Below are 21,288 nucleotides of genomic sequence, written 5' to 3' on the forward strand. Positions count from 1 at the left end.
TGTTAGCAGAAGTATTATTTGCAGGAGAACAATTATTTGCTGTGTCACTGCATACTTGCAGAACGATATCTGAATTATTCATGTATGAATACAGCATGACATGAATACAGCACTGAGTGTAACAACACACTGTGACAAATCAATACATGAAAATAAATTTTGAGATTTTGAGTCAATCTGCTGAAACAATCATTTCAGTTTATACATTGAAGGCCCCGTGTATGAAATTTAGCGGCATCTAGCGATGAGGTTGTGAATTGCAACCAACGGCTCACTCCACCCCTCCCTTTCGAAGAACAACGGTGGCTGACACAGAACTAAGATGTCATCACGTCAGAGAGATAACGTATTTACTAAACGCGCTCTGTAGAGCAGTTTGTTTGTTTAGGGCTACTGTAGAAACAACATGGCGAATTCCATGTAAGGAGACCCATGGTGTATGTACATTATATAGAAATAGCTCATTCTAAAGACTTGTACACACCGGGACGATAATCGCACACGCTTATCGCCAGCGTTTTTCCAGACGATTTTCGACGTTCATACCCAAGCGATTTTCACTGGTGATGAGCCGAGTGACTCCCTGACATATGCCGCTTAATGAAAAACAGAAAAATCTGGGGGGGTTTTCAGGCCAGTTTTTAACGCGGCGCGTCAAACCAAAAAAAAACGAGCCCAAGGCGTTTTTTCAAATGACACTTTTACACCTGCCGTTTTGCGCGTCAGTGTGCACACTCGCATCAGAGCCCTTTGTTTAGTCACGAGGTGTTAAACGTCGACGATAAACGTGCGCGATTATCGTCCCGGTGTGGACAAGCCTTTAGGTAATAAAAACATAACGTTTCATCATGTAAGGTCTTTATACACATCTGAAGACATATATTATATTGCATTTCTGTCAATAGATCCTCCAAAAAAATACACATTGGACCTTTAATAGCTTGTCGTTCTTTAGATTTGAATAGCTTTGGTTGGTCATTCACACATCATAGAGATGGTAATAGAGTAGACAGTGATCAATGAATGATTTAATCATGTGTATTAATCTCGTTTAAAATCAAGTTTTACTTTTAATTGCTTGAAAACCAGTAGGCTAGATAAAGTGACAAATTAAAGCTTTTCTTGTGGCTCCCACAAACTACTGTATGGGCGTGTGAGAGAAATTGTGGAGAATAAATGAGTCATAGATGAGAACTGTTGCCGGCATCTAGCTAAACGCTGACAGGTTATATATTATTATGGAACGCGTTTCTTCTGAGCTAAATAAAATCCTGTGGTGAGATAAATTACAGGGAAAGAAACGGCAAAGCGGGGCATGGCGTACAACATCTCTGTTTTGCTTTCTCGCATCCTTTCTCTCCTTTTCTTGTGCATTCTACGCATTGTTCATTGTACGTCTCTTCCTTTCACTCCATGTAACTTCCTCTGCTTTATTTTTTTTCCTAAAATAGTTGTTAAAATAGTATCTGTCTCCCGTCTTGAAACGTCCCATCCGTGGATCTTGATTCATTGTCATCCAGCATTCTGATTGGCTCTCTGCCCCGTGGGACTCATGGGGGTTGGGATGAGGTGGAGGAAAGAGGGTGAAATTGGGAAGCAGTGAGGGAGGGTTTTTCTTTTTACATCGCTTCCCTGCGAACAAGGAATAAGTGTGAGGGAATGAGTGAGTGAGAGAGAGAGGATCAAAACAGAACCACACAGTCAGCAGGCAGCATTGCAGACCTTACAGGAGAGAGAGAGAGAGAGCACTAAATCCTGAGATCTTGCAGCGAGGCTGGTGAAATCTTACTGAAGAGGACTGACCTTGCGCAGTGCACACTTCACAAACAGAGTGATAGAAGCCTGAAGCATGGATACAGCCCGGTCTATCCAACACGAGATCACGTCACTCAAAGGTATGGAGATCTTTCATACCATGTACTGAGGCGTTTACCGGGACTAAAGGCGTGAATGCCTATGCAAAGTTTTAGATTCCATTGTGTTTTTCTGTGTCAAGTTCTGTGTTTTTTGTGAGGGGTAGGGCCGCTTCTATTGTGCGGGGGCTCTCATGCTTGAACTCCGGCTGTGTTTGGGAACCGGTGCTGAACTTGGCTACAGCCGCACAGTTTGCAGGCCTTCATGCTTCCTTTTACTGCGATGGGAAGCAGTAGGATCCTGCGTCAGGCATGCGGCACTGTCGGTGCGCTGACTGCTGCATCACCACGGTAACAGCCAGCGCGGTGGCGTGGGCTCCCGCTGTTTCTGTTTTGTGTCTTTGGTGCACAACATGTGTGACAGCAAGCGGATCAGGGAGTTTGATGTCATGGCAGACAGCTCAGCATGTTAGATGTTTGTGGTTCAATATAAATGAAGTAACAGAGAAAGAGGGTGACATATTCATAAATATAGATAAATATACTGTACCCAGACCCTGTACACATGACTTTGTATCTATTTGAATTGTATGAGGTCGAAATGGCGTTTATCATGTCATAATGGACTATTTCAACTATCTTCATATTGATTTTCTCAGCCATCCGGGTTAGCAAAAAGGTGGGATTTGTATTGTGACGAGAAGTGTGTGTTGAAGAATCCCACAGCATCAATAGTTTGGGCTCTGGCTGAAAAAAGGCTGAGTGCAGATATTTAAGGGTTTGTCCAACAGAGCATGAATGTGGACCGGCTGTAAATGCCTGAGGATTAATGCTTTAAAGCCTGAATGAGACTTGTTTTTGTGTCTGGATTTTGTTGGAATCGAAACATTAGCATTTGTCGCACGCTCGGGAAAAGTGCAGGTGATTGTTTGGTTATAGAGCGGATACTGACTTTCAATGTGAATGCGCTGAGTCATAATTCAATGGCATAATTCAACCGAGATCTTAAATATAGTTTTGTCTGCTGTGGTTTATTTTAAATGTTAGTTGTCTGGATTTGAAATGTTTAGATTCGTAAATTGCTGATTTTAAATCATATCACGGTCACATCAGTCAAGTTTTCCTGTAATGTTAGTGTCAATATGTAGTTTGTATTTCATTGAGGAGGAAGTTTTCCACCTTAGGTTTAATTATAGTGATCTGTTTGGGATCTGTAGTAAAACCCTGCTTAATTTACTACCAATAAAACTATGGTAACTAAACCAGAATTCATTTTGTAAGGGCAGTTGTGCAGTTTCTTGTCATAGTACATCAAAAAATGCGGTTTTATCTAAATATGCATTTAAAGTGGGTTATAATATAATATAATAAAGTTGCTAAATATAGTTTCCAAATGATTTTTTGACACTCCCTCCATCAACCATTGGTCAAATTGCAGTCCTCTTTGTTGACACTAGAGGCATAGAAATTACTTTTAATTTGCAAAAACAGTGACCACTGTTCTTTATCTGTGTCGATCACATTCTCCTTTTATTCCACTTTTCTTTTTTGAAAAGATTCTTCAGTCCAAAGCAAAGTAATTCGTGTCTCTTCTGATGAATCACTGGCTGTTGCTCGAGGAAGTTTCAATGAAGACGCGAAGTATCTAAAGACTCTCGACTGTTGTGAGCCCAGCGAATGTTTTGTGTCAGAGCAGACAAAAGCTTCTCACCCCATCAGACACTCCACAGTCTTTAGTTAAAATGCCTGACAGGCTTCTACCCCTGCACATACCCACCGCTCTGGAGGGTCACTTTCTGCCAGGCACATTCTATTAGACAGGCTTATGTATAATCTACCAATCACAATTACATTTATTTATATTGCAGACGCTTTTATCCAAAGCGACATACAAATGGGAGAGCATTCAACATTTTGTCAATAACGTGCAGTCTACAGAGTCATGTAGAGTTTGTTGTGCGATTGTCACTTGATTTAGGTTCCATGCATCAGCATGTTAAACAAAAGCGCAACTTAGTGACTTCCCATTTGTCTGTCAAAACTAAACACGAAACTGCTGTGCATCACGGCCAATCCCAACACAGTTGTTGTTTGATATTGATTTGAATCAATACGCCACACCCCTCTCACGCATTTAGTAGGATTTGTATTTTGGGGAAATTTGCATGTATATTTCCCATAGGTTTTCACAGGACACCGTTGATGCAAGCCTGTTTTAGGCTTGAACATGACTCTAAATCTGATTTAGTCATTTCTTGCTGAGCATAACATTTTAGTCATCATATAGCATGATGAGATAATGAGTTTGAACCAGATGAATAACAAGTTTTGTCAAATTTCTATCAAGACCACTTAAAGCCTAATGTTGCACTAGATCCAGAAGCAGTTCCCCTCTAAATGAGATTTCTACATTCTCTTCTGTTGCGCAAAACAGTTTTATGTCTGTTAAATGGTTTTCTTTTTCTACTGCACCATAGAGACGGTATGCCTGGTGTAGGAATCTTACGGACCTCATAGCACAAATGGTGTGTTGTGGGGTTTTTACAAAGAGTTAACAGATTGAATTGATGTGCTTCAGGGTTTGGACGGTAAATGATGTGTTTTTATATAAGGGCCTTTAGAGGAAGAATGCAAAGATGGGGTTTATTGTAGTTTGCTGTCCTAAACGTTTCGGCACAGATATACTGATCATTAATGTTGCAATCTTCCAAGTCAGATATGCTTTCTTTTGTTATTTATTTGGTAAAAGTATGGGTGTTTTGTAGTGACATGTGTGAGGGTAATAGTTTTAAAATGTTGTGTGTGTTTACGCATGAAGATTGTAGCAGGACGATCAGATCAGGAATTCTGTAGGCTAATATTTAACAACACAATTTATTTTACAAGACTACATTTACGCATTTTATAGAGATTTTATCCGAAGCGACTTACAGTGCATTGAAGGTGTATTTTACATTTGTTCACAGGGAATCAAACCGAGGACATCCTTTGAATGCAACGCTCTTCCAATCGAGCTATAAGAATGAAATAAAAATGGAAAAGTATTTTCTTATTTTAGATGTGTGCAGCAAACTTACTTAATGCTGCGTGTTATTTTGTAATATAAACTTATGTTGCAATTGACGTTATCTAATCAGCTTTCTCTCAGCACCGTCTGTCATCATATCAAACATTGTGATGGGACGCTAAATGCTGTTGATCCTGATCCCATTATATTTCTTGCAGAGAGATCTGATTTTTGATCAGGTGATTTCTGGTCCAAGTCTATTCTGCTTCAGACATGCCAAATATAGGATTTTTGTGGATGCTGACGGAAGACTTCATGTTCTGTTGGCATGTTGGCATCAGAGGTCAACCAATCCAGCGATTCATGTTCTCTATACCACCCAGACCTGCCCGTAGCATATTCCAGGCATTGTAGAAGTCAAAACATCTGATGTTTGGGACCTAATGAGATAACATCAGATAAGTGTAACCAGCCCAGAATCAGTAGCGGATGTCAATCGGTTGTTTAACTGCTGTGCACTCATTCCAAACTCATTGTTTATAATCCAGATCTTCGTCTACTCATTCTGGTCATCTGAAATTGCAGTATGATGAGTTTAGGAATTGAAGGAACAGAAGGAAATGAGTGTTTAGAGATGCAGCATGATGATAGATCTGTATCTTACGGAGTCTTGGTGATGTGTAAATGTGGGCTGTAAATCATGATTCAGCTGATCGGCCCCTATAGTCCTACGACAGCTTGATATAATTGAATGAAGGCAGCTGCACAGCGATGTGCAACCTTTAGCTACATCAGATATAATATTATGATAACATTGTAATGCTCACTGTAGAGAGTCTTGATAAAAGGATAATGCAGTGTCTGATTCTATACCTTAAGTTTCCAGTAGGTGGTGCTGTCACAAAAGTAATATTATGATTGTCCTCTCATGTAAACTCCTCCAGAAGGTCCAAGCGTGGCTCAGTAGGGGGTTAACTGTGTCTAATGAGGGTTAATGTTGTAAAGTGAACTTCTGCGAGCGATATCTTCATGCCGTGCCTGCTACTTCCTGAAGTTTATTTTCTTTTGTTTCGGCTGTTCCTGCCTGTTTTTAATAGCGAGTTTATTGGAGAAGTCAGGTCCTGTCTGATGTCTTTAACAAACTTTCCCATCAAAACAGGCGTCAGTTTGTGCGTCAGCAGCACTTACGCTGATACCTAAGATACATTTTAAGGGTGGGGAGAATTTAGGCTCTGGGGCTTTACTTTTGTGAACCATAAATGGTGATAATGTTTTTTCATTTCTCTTGTTTTTTTTAGGTAATATGCTGTTTATCTTCGGGTTGTGGGTGTGGGAGGATTATGAACATCTGGTAGGGAATGCCTCACATGAGCCACGTCAACAAGGCACAAGACATCTGACATCAAACAACAAACAGCTTTAGGGTTTGCTCCTCTGATGTGACATTAGTTCAGCAACTTTAAGTCTCATAGTTTGCAACGCAGATTTATTACCAACTAAAAGTACCGTCTTAAAAGTCACATTCCATCTTAAAAGTCACAATCACATTTGCAAAACAACCAAACACTGTAGTCTAAAAATAGGCTTATGTTCAAATCTGCTTTTCAAAACAAGTAAATTAACATCTCTTTAACTTTGCACACTGCGTCTGGAAATGTCGGCCCTCTCTCAGACATTTGCTTTTAATTCTCCATCATTGTATTATATAACTGACATTCAAGCAGTTAAATTACAAAGCGCTGGGCTATGTGGCAGTGCCAAGTCCGGTCTGGAAGGTCCAGTGGTGTGGTACAACATAATAGTTCAGAGAAATCCCCATGAGGCTGGGCGGCTGAGGATTTTGCCACATTGGTGTAGTTCAGGATCTGACTCACTCAGGATATTCCATGAGAACCAAAACGCATTATTTTAACTATTACAGTGGTGCCCTTTTTATTCATTTGCACACTGTTTTCGTTTAGTCTGTTCAGCGTTAACCCTTTTTGGAAAATACAGATGCGTGTATTTTGAGCATTTACACATTACATTTTATTTTTACATGTTGGATGCGTGGTTTTGCATGCCTCTGAGAGATCTGGTAGTGTGCTGCTAGGTTTTCTGGTGCCAGGAGGTTTTGGTGGCAGGGTGCGAGAAAAATACATCCTGTGACATACATATACCCAAATAGCCTATATGGCTTATTAATGATTAGAGTCACGTTACAAAGTCATCTCAGTGGTATTGAGTTTTCTTGAAGAGATCTCAACGCTCTAGCGCAGCGCGAGTAATGCTGTAATGTAATACAGTTATTCCCATTTTGAATTTGGGCGTGGCACTTGTAATCCTTCAAAAGTGTTTTTAGGTGCTTTATTGATAAAACTGCTTCACAACCACGTCTTTATTCACATCTAACACAGTTATGAGTAGTTAACATTTATTTGAATTACTCTCTGTTTTCTGCTGTTGGGGGCTTAGAAATTCACAATATGTTTTTCCTCCTTTTTGGGTTATTTATAACAATTTTATATTGTATGAATATTATTGATATATTCATATTCATATTTTGTATTATATCATTACCTATATTATTACTTTTTGTAAGAAAAAAGAATACATTTCAGAACTGTATTGATTTATATTATTACATAATTTGTTGAAAAATGGATAGTTTTCCCACCATAGTTACAGTAACATTATGTGCAAAATCCATCATTCAGCCTCTAACTAATGTATAAACTGCTTTTAGAAAACCATTCTTCATAGCAAGCCGACTGAATATTGGCTCATATGGAATCATTTCGATCCAGCGTGTTTTATTTAGCGCTTTCTATTCTGTTTTCTATGTAGAGAAACATTCTGAAAATGCATGAAGCGAAACAAAGTGTTTTTCCAGGAATAAATCTAACTTGATCTGTTTGTATTTTTGACTGATTTTGTTTTTATTTGTTTCTAATGACCATGCCATGTTTAGCTTGGACCACTTTTATGGACACCACTTTTCAGGTTGCTGTGGTAACACTAGATCATTGTCGACCACACCCAGCAGGCGATCAGACTGCTGACTCACTCGCTCGCTCATGTCCATAAAGTGTGATCGTCTCATGAGGCCATTCGGCTAATTACTCATTCATTGTTCTTTCCTGGATCCTCTCCTGTTGCCATGGCTCTCTTCCTGGCCCTCCTTGTATTCTATTATGTTTCTATCACCGGTATAACACTCGCCTCGGCTAATTCTGAGCTGATGGGCTGCTGATTTGCTGTGGGGCTGAACCATTCAGACTGATATGTTGCGCTATTTTAAATAAGTAGTGGATGTAATATATTATAAATATAGTCATGGTTAAGGGCGTATAATGTGGCGTATATGTGACAGATTCTATATTGCAAAGAAAGTGCATTAGAAGATATTAATATAGTGTCTGACATAATAACAATTCACTATGGTCGCTGTTTAGTGATGGAAAAATAGTGCTTTCTGTCATGGTTTTTTCTAAATGATGTATTTTGACTATGGCTGTATTGACTAATCTGCACCCAGGACTGGAATTATCTGTTGTGTCAGTAACATGTCAAGTTCTGATGCATTATCATTAGATAATTGCTGTAGGGTGTATAAAGTAGCATACTTTCAATTTATGAAATTCTTCAGGTTTTGCGTACGTGAGAGTGAAAGATGGAGTAAATAGATCACATCTGTTAGACCCCAAAACAAACCACAGTTTGTTTTCTGCTCTACTCAATATGTTTCATATCTTGTGTAATGATTTACCCGTAGAATTCTTCATTTTAAAGAGACTGTGACTGAAAACCGATGCGTGCAACCTTTTGCATTGATAACACCATGCTTATGTTGTGTGTGTGGGAGACTGAGACAATACACGTGTTCTTCCCCACTGCCCATAATGTCAAAGTGCAGGGGGATGTGTTGAGCGGCTTGGAGACCAAGCATGTGCAATAAATTCCACCCCATAAACCAAGTGTAGGAATGCGTGAGAAGAGCCGGCGTGGTGGAAAAGCGCAGTTTTAGGAACACTTTATCTGCCAGGCCTTTGAATGAGCTCCTTTCATGCAGTTTGCTTTATGAACTGCCCTGCTCTATCTGACATTATCGCCATGGTGACGACGTCGTCCAAGAGATGCACAAATGCACGTTTTGTGTGAATTCTCTCACATAATTTACGTAACTCTGCTTTGAAGTTGGTAAATAGTAGTATTTTGTCACCCGTTAGCATTAACGTTTGGTTTTTATTTGTGTGAACGTCTGCGTTTAATCATTTTTTACTGGTTTGGATGGATGAGATGAATCTGGTTGAGTGATTTAAGCTCCTGTGCTTTGGGGGTTCAGACTACACAAGGCTTTTGTTTACCCAGGCTCACCAAATCAGTTTCAGCGTCAGGCAATGACTTACAGATGGGCTGCGCACTACTTGTGGCTTGGCTTCTGAGAAGAACTTTGTCTGTTTTAGTTGATTTATATACATTTGAAGAGTTTGGTTCCAAAAGGAGATAACTTTGTCTCAATCAAGTAGTTTCGCTGAATTTCAAAATAACCAATTTGAAATTTTGCCTCTGAGAGATGAAATAGGAAGAAAAATACATTTTCTAAGCCATAGTCCAAATGTTTTGTCTTGAAGGAGCGTCCAGCCTTGTAGTTCATGCCAAAGCCATTAAAAAGCTTAACAAACCTGCTAAAAATGAATGTAAGATTGCAAGAACCCAATGTCACCTCAAACTAAAATGTTAGGTATGGAGATTATGCAATCCAGATTGAGCCAACAATGTGTCCCTAACAGCTTTCAGATTGTATTTGAAATCACAAGTCTCTTGAATTTATTGCCGTACTTGTGCGATGGATGATCTGGGCGTCTATGTTTATTTCATTATTTCATAAGTGATTTAAATCATTGATACTATTTTCAGCAGTGAGCTTCAGATGGCAGTGTGTGTTTTACAATCACTTCTCCTTAAACGTGAACCGCGCCGCTTTCTCTCTTCAAATGACCCCGCGGTGCGTGCACAGCACTCTGAAACGTGGAACTATTTCCATCTTGATGCGGTGCCCCCTATTTGCGCACGAAATGTGAATTTCCGGCCTTACTCTATAAACATAGCCAATGTCTGGCAGTTTCTGATATACAATATTCCGCTACCATTGAGGTGCAGATTTAAACGGTAAATATGAAAGTTATGGCATGACGTTGTTTGTATAAGACTTGTATTTGTGTGTGCAATTTGCAAACCATTTTCCTTTCCACTCATTTGGAGTCAGGACTTATATAATACCGTATATTGCTAGACACTACAAACATAGACATGATTGTCTGTCTCGCCCTTAGAGAGAGAAACCAGCAACTGAATTTGCCATCAGCGGGCATCAGCGTGAATGGTGTGTACAGTTTCATAGCGACTGCTAAAGGGTAATGAAATGAGAAAGGCGGTCTCCATGCATCATTTATCTTTCAGGTTCAATAATCCAAAATAAGGATTTGTAATTAACATTTAAATTCTTGTTTTTTTATGTTGATTTATTTTTTAAACACTGCATTATAAATCAATACTGGTGTTAAGCTGTTAATATAATAAGCTTCTTTTCTTCAGGTAATATGATAAGAGATTGATTGTTGTAGAGCTTCCATTTGTCTCATAAATACATTTTCCTTTCTGGAAACTGACTGGGCGACTCTGAAACGGATGAAACAAAGCATCGCAGTACAATATCATTGCTATAGGTAATTTTATGTGGTTAGTACACACACTTAAAGTTTCTATTGTAAACAAGAGACTGTTTTAGTCTGTTTTGGGACATTCTTCTTTCAAAACACCTTCTTACAACCTTATGCGGATTTGTGCTCGTACCCATCTCTGTGCTTGACTGTACACACTAACCCCTCTTGTCTTTTTCATAATCGACGATGAGACTGTGGTTCCCCGTGGGCCTGATCAGGCTGTCCAGTAGAGATAATTGTTTGGTCCTGTCACCACTGTGGAAAAACCCTGTTGGAAGTTACACAATATTTAAAATGAACTCCTGTGTTTATATGCGGTCCGGTTGCAGAAATAATAGTGTCTGTATATAATGTCAAGAGGTAGTTAAAAGTGAGGCTATATTTGTGTAATACAAATCTATCTTAAAGTGATAGTTCACCCAAAAATGAAAATTCTGTCATCATTGACTCCTCTTGTCATTTCAAACTTGCATGGCTTTCTTTTTTCCGCAGAACACAAAAGAAGATATTTTGAAGAAAGTTGGTAACCGAACAGCACTGGCCCCCATTTATTAATACTGTATGGACACAAAACCAATGCAAGGGAATGGGGGCCAGTTAACAACATTCTTCAAAATATCTTCTTTTGTGTTCTTCATAAAAAAATAAAGTCATACAGGTTTATAATGACAAGAGGGTGAGTAAATGAAAGTGAAAGTGACCTATTTGTGGGAACGATGGAACTATTTTTATTTTTGGGTCACGTTATCACTTTATGGTGTTATTTATTTGTATGCAGGACACAAGAGCTTACACCGAGTCTACACCAGCCGGGGCCGCATGCAGTGTGGACAAAATTTTTAATTATAATGGGTTCTAATGCGTTTTATTGTCTTTTGTCGCCATCCTGTTTAGACACGGTGTTACAGTTGTCATGTTCAGTTGGCTAAACAGGCTCCATTAATGTAGCACTATGGAAATGTCTTGGTACCTTGTGTGATTTACACTTACATTTGCTTTTATTCATTTGGCAGACGCTTTTATCCAAAGCGACTTACAAGGAGGAGAACATATAAACATTGTGATGATGGTTATCCTGAATAATAATTAAAATGCATAATTATATTTTTTATAAAAGATAAACCCATGTAAAGATGATATGATAACTGAATAATGTACTTTAAAAAAAGTAACGTTAATGTTAAATACACCTACTTATAGGTGATAAAATATATTTAAATAAACCTACTTTGAGCCTATTTTCTGGAATGCTGATGATGTTCAGTATGGTTTAGGTGATGGTGTCACAGCAGGAAGGGTGCTGGGTGTCTTGTATTCCAGAGCCCCACCCTCTGAGCTTTTAAGAGCAAAGACCACTGTGTTATAGTGTGTCTCCCTCTGTGCCCTTTAACATCTTCTGCAGGCTTGTTCACTTATTCCAACTCATTCTGATGATTCCTACACAGAATCATAAGCACATAGTTATGTAGGGTGTAAATACCAAGAGTCTCACACCCTGTTTGCCACTGTGAATTATGCTGCGTTTTTGGAATAGTACACTGGAAAAGGTCAGAAACTATTTTGGAAAGCTTTGTTCTTTTATACATGTGTGTTAGATTCGGCCTGTTGTGGTCTATCAGTGCTGTTCTTGAAGAAGGTTTTTTCATTACTTTTTTACTTGCTTTTGTGCTTTACAACCATCTTATGAAGTCTAATAAAGGCTAAAATGTCTCGGCAGCTTAGTTAATACATGGAGGTCATAGGTCGTGGTGCAGGATGCAGTCTGCACCCTATCTAACAGCACATAAACAGCTGCTTGGCTCTATGCTGCCACCTACTGTTGTTTTGTATCTACACAAACTTTTGGTTTGAAAAACGGGACAAACCTTTTCCAGGTGCTTTGCCAGTCACGGGTGGTGAAAGCCGACTATTTTTAAACAAAACGTTCATTCTCCGCTCCCCAAGTTTCCGTTCCCAGGCTGGTAAATGACACAGCAGAAGCGGTAGATCTGAGACCAATTAGCATCCGTTCATTTTTTCCTCTCTGCTTTTTTTGAAATGGTCAGAAATGTGCTCGCTTCTGTAGTCTTGACGATCACTGTAAGATGTTGCCAACTCATTCCTACCCAAAACTGTATTTCCAGCTTTTGCGCAGCATGCAGATTAAAATAAAGACAAGCCAGGCCAGTCGGACTAAAGGAAACGTTAAAGTTTGGTGAATCAGACTAATTGCTTTAAACAAGACATGGACTTTGATGATGGTAGATGCTTTATGGAGGATTTGATTCAGCAGGGCCAAGGTAGGCACCATTAAACATAACAGAAAATCTGTCTGATTTATGGCTTTTAATTTTTGTCGCAACATAGAACTAGTACATTTAATAATGACTATTTACCCTTTAAGCTAAACATGTGTGACTTGATTTATTATAGTCTGATTTGGCACAAAATCAGACTTATTTTTTTATATCAGGTGATTAAATCTTGTCCTGAAGGGTGTGGTTGAGCTTTCTGATTGGTTGTTACCTGACGTCAGTCATCTAGTAAAGTATAATGCCATCCATTTTTAAGTTGTTAGTGATCTTACCAGCAACAGCATCTGTCTGTCTTTATTGCAAGACTTGAATATTTTTGGTTAACTTTACTGGTCCCTTCATCGGGCAGAGGTTTTATTGCCAAATCTAAAAGAACGTCACAAACCTCAGCAGACTTGATCTGAAACTTTCTGGCAGTCCAGATTTGCAAACCCAGTACTTGAGGTCCTTTTCACTTCTAGTTCTAGCTATTTCAGGGACTGCCCACTGCTTTATGTCTTCAGTGGCTCTACACAATGAGATCTTTATGTAGGATGTTTTGTGCTGTAGTCCTTCCATATCTTAAAAAACTTCATTATGTTTATATAGTTAAGTGTAATTAAGTTCACCATCACTCCAGGGACGCAGTTTTTACAACGGAAAACATTTGGAATGAATAAAAACCGGAGTGTTTTTTTCTCGTTCTCCCTCCCTATTTCCTTCCACATTTTTTTCACGCGGTTGAATTTTGTACGCCCCTCTGGATGTAATCAGCACACAATGTCTTGAGGTCAGATGTTCTACATTGGCAGTTGGTGTCAGCGTATTGCCTGAGAAAGGCCAATTTTATTCACTATGGACCTGTGTTGCTGTTGTTGTCGCAAACAACCTCCTCAACCCAACGTTTATGGTAAGTGGAAATCATTTTTTGTGGGCTATATTAAAAAGCTTGTTAAGGGGGCTGTACTGGAAACTGAGGAAGTCTTTCATGTTTCATATATGACCGTTCTGTTTGCTATTTATAACACGGTTTTGCTTTGTTCATAGTGATTTATTTTAGCTGCAGATTTTTCAAGTGTATTCTGTTTAATGAACGTAATAAATCCTGCATGTAAACTTCTCAATGTCACCTGTCGTCCATCTCCTGCCACAGACATGGATGGCAGGTGAATCTGTACCACGCTCAGAGGAAGTGAGGTCAGAGTGGCCGATAGAGGACGCCATTTTGGTTCTTTCAGTCCTCAGTTTCCAGATCAGCCCTTTAAACCAGCATAGATTCGGCAAGCTAGCACATGGGTGTGGCAGGTTCACGCATCACACTGTATAGAGCTTTGCAAGCCACATTAATTATTTACTATCACCTGACACGCATTTCTTCCTAGTAACCTCTAAGTTTATTTCTGGAAGGTTGTGTTATACGTTTTACTACCACCAGCAGTGCGTGTTAGTGTCAGTGTAACCGAATACCCACATGCCCGTTCTGGATTCTCTTCTACTTTTAAACTCTTCCGTCGTCCCGTCTATGCATAGTATGAGTACCGTTTTAATATGTCGCCTGGTCTATTTGCGGGTTCTTCATTGGGCAGTGCACGACTCTTGTGCCACCACCCCTCCCTGGGTCACATGGCTGATGTGGTGTTAGATTTCTTTCATTTGCCTGGCAGGAACCGACAGAGTGTGTGTTCTTTATATGTCAAGGTCTGCTGTAGGGACTAAATTGAACTGTGGTTGTCATTGACATTGTTTTAAAGGTGATGTTTAACAGTGCTCTTAAAGGGATACGCTCTTAAAAATAAAGGTGCTTAAAAGGTTCTTCACAGGGATGCCGGAGAAGAACCATTTTTGGTTCCACAAAGAACCATCGAGTGAAGAACCATCTCTTTATTTCCTTTTTATAATCTGAAGAACCTTTTTTCGCCACAAGAACCTTTTGTGAAACAGAAAGGTTTTTCGGATGTTAAAGGTTCTTCATGGAACCATTTTGCCAAATAAGGTTCTTCTATAGCACAGTCAAGCACCTTTATTATTATGAGTGTAGTTTGACCAAAAATATAAATTGTGTTATCATTTATTCACCCTCATGTGGTTTAAAATCTGTATATGACTCTTTCTTGTGTAGAACAAAAAATAAGATATTTTGAGAAATGTATCAGTGGTTTTGTGACCATTTTTTTTCCAAACAACGCAAGTCAAAGAGCAAAAGCAGCAAAGTTTTTTGGTTGCCAACATTCTTTAAAATATCATCTTTTGTGTTCTGCAGAAGAAAAAAATATCCTACATGTCCGGAATGACACGAGGGTGAATCATTTTTTTTGGTTGACTATACCTTTAAACCGTTGTCTTGCATGTGCTTTTATTTGATGATGGATAGGGTAGCGTGGTGTGGGTGTGTGTTTATGTTCACTTTTATATCATTTTGGGGTGTGCCATGAGCTGTTTTTTTGTTAACAAACATAACGTTCTGTAATAAATTAATTTTGCTTCAGCACAGCACTTTTAGTACAGAAATAAGATAATAACACATAATTGTCCCGCAGTTTCACAATTATCAGGATTATTAACAGTGTACAATCTTTCTTAATAGAATTTATGCTCCTCAAGTGAAATAGCTCTACCCCGCAGAGGATTAACTGTTGCGTTGACGTTTTTCTGTCTTGTTGTTCCCGCTGTGTAGAAGTGAAAGCCCATGCAAGGGGTGTCGAGCTTTTGGAAAGTTACGGCATGCGGTTGAAGTTGAGAACATGGAAGGAATTATCTGTTGAAAGTAAACTGCAGTTACATAACAAATGAGAACGCTGTGAAAAAACACAAACACTGCCATTAGCTTTATACAATTCTAGTAAACTAGACAAAATACAGTCAGTATAAATGTTTGCCTTTTTATTGCAAACTAAAAAACCTTGGGACAAGAAGTTATGTAATACTGTAGTATGGTAGATCCAGACCCTTATCAAGCGCTGAGGGCGAGTACGCGCGCGCGCGCGTGTGTGTGTGTGTGTGTGTACACTCCCCAAACAAACCTTACTCATGTATTATTAACTTAAGCCAGACAGTCTTGAGCGGCTACAGTCCGCTACAGAAAAAAACCTCCTGCAATGGATTTTAGAAGGAAGACTGCAGAAACATGATCTCTCCTGCATCATAAAACTGCAGTGACAGAAAAGAAGAAAGCGAACGTGCTTGAAGGGAGGATGTAAACAATGAGAACTATTGGTTAAAGCGATAGTAGTTAAGAAAGAAGGGCGGGAGGTGGAGGAAGCTCGGTGGCTTTTACCAGCACACTGAGTCACGAACCGAGAGAGAGAGAGAGAGAGAGAGGAAAAAAACAAAAAAGGACAAGGAGGGGGGGCGGCTCTTTCGCACAGAACTCACGCAGCTAGGAGAAACTTGGTTGACGGGTACATTTAAAGCCCGGAGACGACCCCACTCTACCCCCCCAGTTCCCTCCCCCCTCCTCTCTAGCGCCCTCACCTTTCACCTCAAGCTTTGCTCGGGTGCGCGGAGCTCGCGCTGACAAACTCGATCCTGATGCCGGCAAACCCTCCTGGAACTGTGTTCCCAACCCTGGTGGTTGTGGGGCATGTGGTCACCTTGATAGCTGTTTGGAGATGGATGCAGAAAAAGAGGAAAGTCAGTGAAGGTAAGATAAAAAAATGCATAAATATAAGTTCGAAAATATTGTTGTAGCGTTAGTGTCCTTCTGATGGTATCGGACAGTGTTTCTCCGGTGTGCTCTTGCTCTCACTGTACACATGTGTCGCACACCCTCGATTTCCATCTCCACCTCTCTCTCTCTTTTTTTTACTGGTGTGTTGAAACTGCGGGGTTAACCCTTTAGCTTCTCGACGTCATAGAATGACGCTGTTTGGTGCAGATGCGTGCAGCTGTCTGTGGTTAATAGTTCATTCATTCATTTTGTGTTACGTTGTGATACCTGAAGTGGTTGTATTTTCTCTTTTGTTTAATCTGGTAAAATGCATTTGTCATTTGTATAAATGATTTAACTGATAGACAGTTCTGTTTCTAGCTTCAGGACTGGAATGTTGAGAATGAAAATGCTTATTCTTATTGTCTCGAGGAGCCACCTGGTTTCAGTTGTTCTACAAAGTTAGCCTCGGGTATAAAACTTGTCAGAAATATGTTATCTTCTTGTCAACCCGTGAAGGCTACAGCGACATTTTTCTGTTGGTATGAAGGCAAGACCACACCCTAAACTCAACCTTCAAACATTGGCTATCTATGAGTCAGTTTAAATACAAAGGTGTGGAAAGGTGACCAGGGTCCAGAGGTGTGCCTTTGGTTATTGTCACCTCAAACAAACATCCTTTTCCTTTTTTTGAATGTCTGTCCTCGACATAATACATGAAGCCTCGCTTTACATAGCAGGTGTTTTGTTGCTGTTGTTTTAATTGCGTGCCGCCTTATTTGCATTATAACGAAAACTTTTACATTAAATGACGTCCGTTTTGCTTGAGGGAACTTCCCATTTATTCGTTTTTTAATGTATTAGTTGGCTCCTGTTTTGTTCATCCATGGAAGTTGAATCCATTCATTCATTCGGTATAATTTTATAAAAAGTTCAACAATACAAAAATACACCAGATAATAAATATTTCTAAGCTCGGATGTGGAGAAAACTGGGCAACAGGTCAAACAGGACTAATGCTTATAGAATTATACATGGCTTACACATTTTTGGAGTTTGCATGACATATTTTCATTATAATTTTTTCTTCATTCATTCTGCTGCTAATGTTAATCTGCCTGTCAGAGTTTCGGCGGGGCACATGAATGCTGAATGTGTATTCAGTGCTTGTTTGACTGGTAAATGATGGCTGTTAGGCTGGAGGACAGGTTTTGTTGCTCTGAGATACCTGGGCAGCTTTCACCATCTTTGCATGTGGAATCATTCACGATAAGCCAAGCCTGAAACTCCAGTTTGCTGTTTCCATTCACAATCCGAAGGGAATTTATTCTACTTGTGATGTCTGATTAGTTATTTTATGTACAATGCACCTCAAATATTCATGCAAACTTTAAGTTTGCTCTTCTGAGTACAGAATTCAGGTGACCGCGCAAGCGTTTGCAGCTGATACCCGAAAGGTAGTGTCAGCTTTAAGAGACTCCGTTGGCACGCCAGTTGAAACGAGGTCAACAGAAGTCTGTTTGATCTCGAAGGTCGTTCATTTGCAGCTTTCGGAGGGCACGGGCTCTGGCAAAGGGCATTGCGTAAGATTGCATTTGATGTCACCTAGTCTTGGCTGGTGAACAGCGGCGTTGTGTTGGGAATGCACCATATCTAGGTTAAATTAAGAACACTCTTCCTCTGCAGAGCACACGAAGCCACGATGGTTTACCTAACGCTATGAGTGATGTGTGTATCCTGGATACCAACAAAACACACGCTGAGTTACACTCTGAGGTCTTGACTCCGGGTGCTTTGAAGCATGTCAGCCATTTCATGTGTGCTCATATGATCACTGAGTAAATATATCTCCAGCGTAATGTTTTAATGGTAGGTTAACCTTTGGTTTAGGTTGTACATAACACTTTTTATGAAACATTTCAATTAAATTATTATAAGTCATATTTAAATGACTTTTAGGGTTAGTGATTAGAGATGAGTTTGATATGGATGTCCATTAGATACTTTTTTAGAGAGTTCCCATGACCTCTGCACTGATAAAAATATTACAGCTCCTCTTCATTTAAACGTCATGTTTTGTTTATAGTCAAATTACCATGTAGCTTTCTAGACTTTAGATCGTATTTACGCAATTAGACAATTGTTAATTTAGTTTTTGGAATGCAAAGAAAAGTTTTACTTTACTGCAGTAAAAGTTGTTTTAGATGCAGAAACAAAAAACAAATCTTTCCTGTTCTGCTGTAAAAGTGAAGCTTGCTTGTTTCATACACCACAGAATCTCCAAATCAAACCCTGTGGTCCAGATGCAGGCATACATCAGAGCGAGTGAGTCAGATTTCCTGAATGCGTAGACCGAGAAAAATTTCCTCAAATTAAATTCTTATGTTGGGTGACTCACAGATGCCACATAAAACTGACCTCCCCCTAGAATTATGAAAGCTTTTGGATTGACTAAGTCACTTTTGTTACCCAACCGAACTAACATTTGCTCCTATTTAGGAGCAAAAGAATAATTTTTAAAATTCAAAACATGAGCATGAAATGTTTGTCGTTTCAAAAGATGATATGTATTCATGAAATGCGCGGTTTCATATCAATCATTCCAGCTCCATTTCCTTGTCAAGTTGAGTCAAGTTCCGTTCACAATAGATATTCTTTCAGACCAGCTTTACAGAAAATAGAGCCTTAGTACCTTGTCTGAGTGAGCGTGCCAATGGCATGAAATGTCATAAAAGATCTGAAATGAGATCAAATGCAGGCGCATTGTGAATGCTGTGAGGGTGTAGTTGTAAGCATGCACTTGTAATGTTCACAACTTGTGGGTTTCATATTAAATTTTGCATCTACTTTATAAGCTCACAACTTTTTTACCAGGTCACCATGTCTCACGTGTACATCTTTGTTTGAATCACCATTCAGATATTAAGTTACCTGCTCTGCAAAGAGCCTTTGAACATGAAAGTCACATATAAACATCGGTGATCAGTTACGATCTGTATATAAAAATAAAACTAAGCCACATATTGAACGTTTTGTTGCATCTGGCTGTGATGTATAGTTTTTCACAATGCGTAACTGAGCAAAAATCACTATTACCTTAGTTTTCTAATTACGTAACTTATTTTATTGTCATTTTAAAATGTTGCGGCAACTGTCTGCTACAGATCTGTACGTTTCTTCTGTAGATTTATGACACGGCACCTGTTGCCTCTCAGCAATAAGGTTAACTATACGCCTATAAGTACGCACACTATCACGTGCTTTGTCTTCAGGAAAAAGACTTGTCTTTGGAAAGCTCGGTTATAAAAGTATAAATAGTTAAAGAATACATTCGTTTTAGTATAATTCGACGTCTGATTATTGATCAAATGGCTGCGCTTTAACATGCGCTTCTAATCAGCCATAGTTGAATTTCTCTCCTTTTACAATGCGGTGTGCAACGACTGTAAATAAATCGCATGAATTGAAACTGTTGCTTCAATACATCGCATATTCAAGCTTAAACGACAACAGACCCGTTTTTCGTTCGGCATCACATTTCAGTGGCGGTCCGGGAGTTGAGTTTGTCCCGGAGCTCGAGCAGTGAGAGGGAGCGCGGCTTCAAACAAATCGCGATGGGTTGGGCTAGTATTGAGGTAAAGCTTTTCACTGCTTTCCTTTGAGACGCCCCTTCATTTTCTCTGTAATGTCGTGCAGTCCCGAAACAAATGAATCCACACGTGTGCGGATGATAGAGAGTTTGAGGAACTGAACTAACCCACAGAAGGGAGCGCAACAGTTTTTTTTTTGCGATCATGGCCGGAGCGGGGGACGCGTCCGCGGCAGCTGCGCCGTGTCTCGCTATATTCAGTCTGGATGTGATTTACGGCCGTGGGAACTACATCCACGAGATGAGATGCGGTGAAGTGGGACCGCATTTATATAGCCGCATGTGTTGCGCAGGTACGTACTGGATGAGCGCATTGATTTTTACTGTAATGGTACAGGCGAATAGGAGGAGTTCAGTTGAGGGGGGTGATAACTGCGTATGCGTGCGCGGGAGCGCGTGTGGGGGGAGGGGGGTAAATGGGGAGGGAGAGGGTGTTGTGATCTTAACCGTTTTATGCCAGTGCCATGGATAACGTTACTTATGTTACATGTTTGATGGCATTGTGCTGTTAGCAGGCATACTCATTGTGTCACTATGTACACAAAAATGTCATTATGGGTGGATGACATGACGTTTCAAGCAAGGACTGCAGTTTTCTGTTTGATGCTGTGTGTCCATAGAAAACTTCTAATGCAATTTAAAACAATATTGTGTAATAATTTATTTAAGAAATTATTTTAAACAGTGAATGAATAATAATGAACAATTTTGTTCATGTTGCAGGACCTTTGTAATAGTTTACGTGAACTGCTAAATTGTAGCTACACAATTATAGGGTGTATTCATCAATTGAATCACATTTTGAACATCAAAAAGTTTTAAGTGAAAATGGTTTATAGATATACTGTGTGCATATATAAAGCACTATCACGCAGTCAGTATGACCGTGATTCGGCTTTAGGCACTGGTTAGTCAGGTATCGATCGAGAGAGAGAGAGAGAGAGAGAGAGAGAGAGAGAGAGAGAGAGAGAGAGAGAGAGAGAGAGAGAGAGAGAGAGAGAGAGAGAGAGAGAGAGAGAGAGAGAGAGAGAGAGAGAGAGAGAGAGAGAGAGAGAGAGAGAGAGAGAGAGAGAGAGAGAGAGAGAGAGAGAGAGGAGTTTACATGGAGTGAGGAGCAGGTTTTAATCTTGGAGTGTCAGTTTTTTTCTCATACGA

The 21,288-nt window shown here is 39.7% G+C and overlaps 1 protein-coding gene and 1 long non-coding RNA gene across 18 annotated transcripts in view; one reads left to right on the plus strand and one right to left on the minus strand.

Moving 5' to 3' along the window:
• pleca (plectin a) overlaps window positions 1-21,288 on the plus strand; it is an 83,954-nt gene that overhangs the window by 23,548 nt on the left and 39,118 nt on the right. For 2 of the 17 annotated variants that reach the window (XM_057354499.1, XM_057354501.1), the window contains exon 1: window positions 1,726-1,895. The exons of 8 other annotated variants lie outside the window; for them this stretch is intronic. In XM_057354499.1, coding sequence (XP_057210482.1) covers window positions 1,850-1,895 — 46 coding nt within the window. In that variant the 5' untranslated portion in view covers window positions 1,726-1,849. Of the gene's footprint in view, window positions 1-1,725; window positions 1,896-13,618; window positions 13,749-15,823; window positions 16,479-20,167; window positions 20,427-21,288 lie in introns of those variants that run through there. 7 more of the 17 variants (XM_057354498.1, XM_057354500.1, XM_057354489.1 and 4 more) reach the window with 4 other exon arrangements.
• LOC130566767 (uncharacterized) lies at window positions 15,217-16,415 on the minus strand. The gene is made up of 2 exons (XR_008964519.1): window positions 16,310-16,415; window positions 15,217-15,593 (listed from the first exon to the last, which is right to left on the minus strand). It is a non-coding gene; the product is annotated as an uncharacterized LOC130566767 (long non-coding RNA).

This window comes from Triplophysa rosa, linkage group LG16 (assembly GCF_024868665.1).
Source record: "Triplophysa rosa linkage group LG16, Trosa_1v2, whole genome shotgun sequence".
Taxonomy (NCBI): domain Eukaryota; kingdom Metazoa; phylum Chordata; class Actinopteri; order Cypriniformes; family Nemacheilidae; genus Triplophysa; species Triplophysa rosa.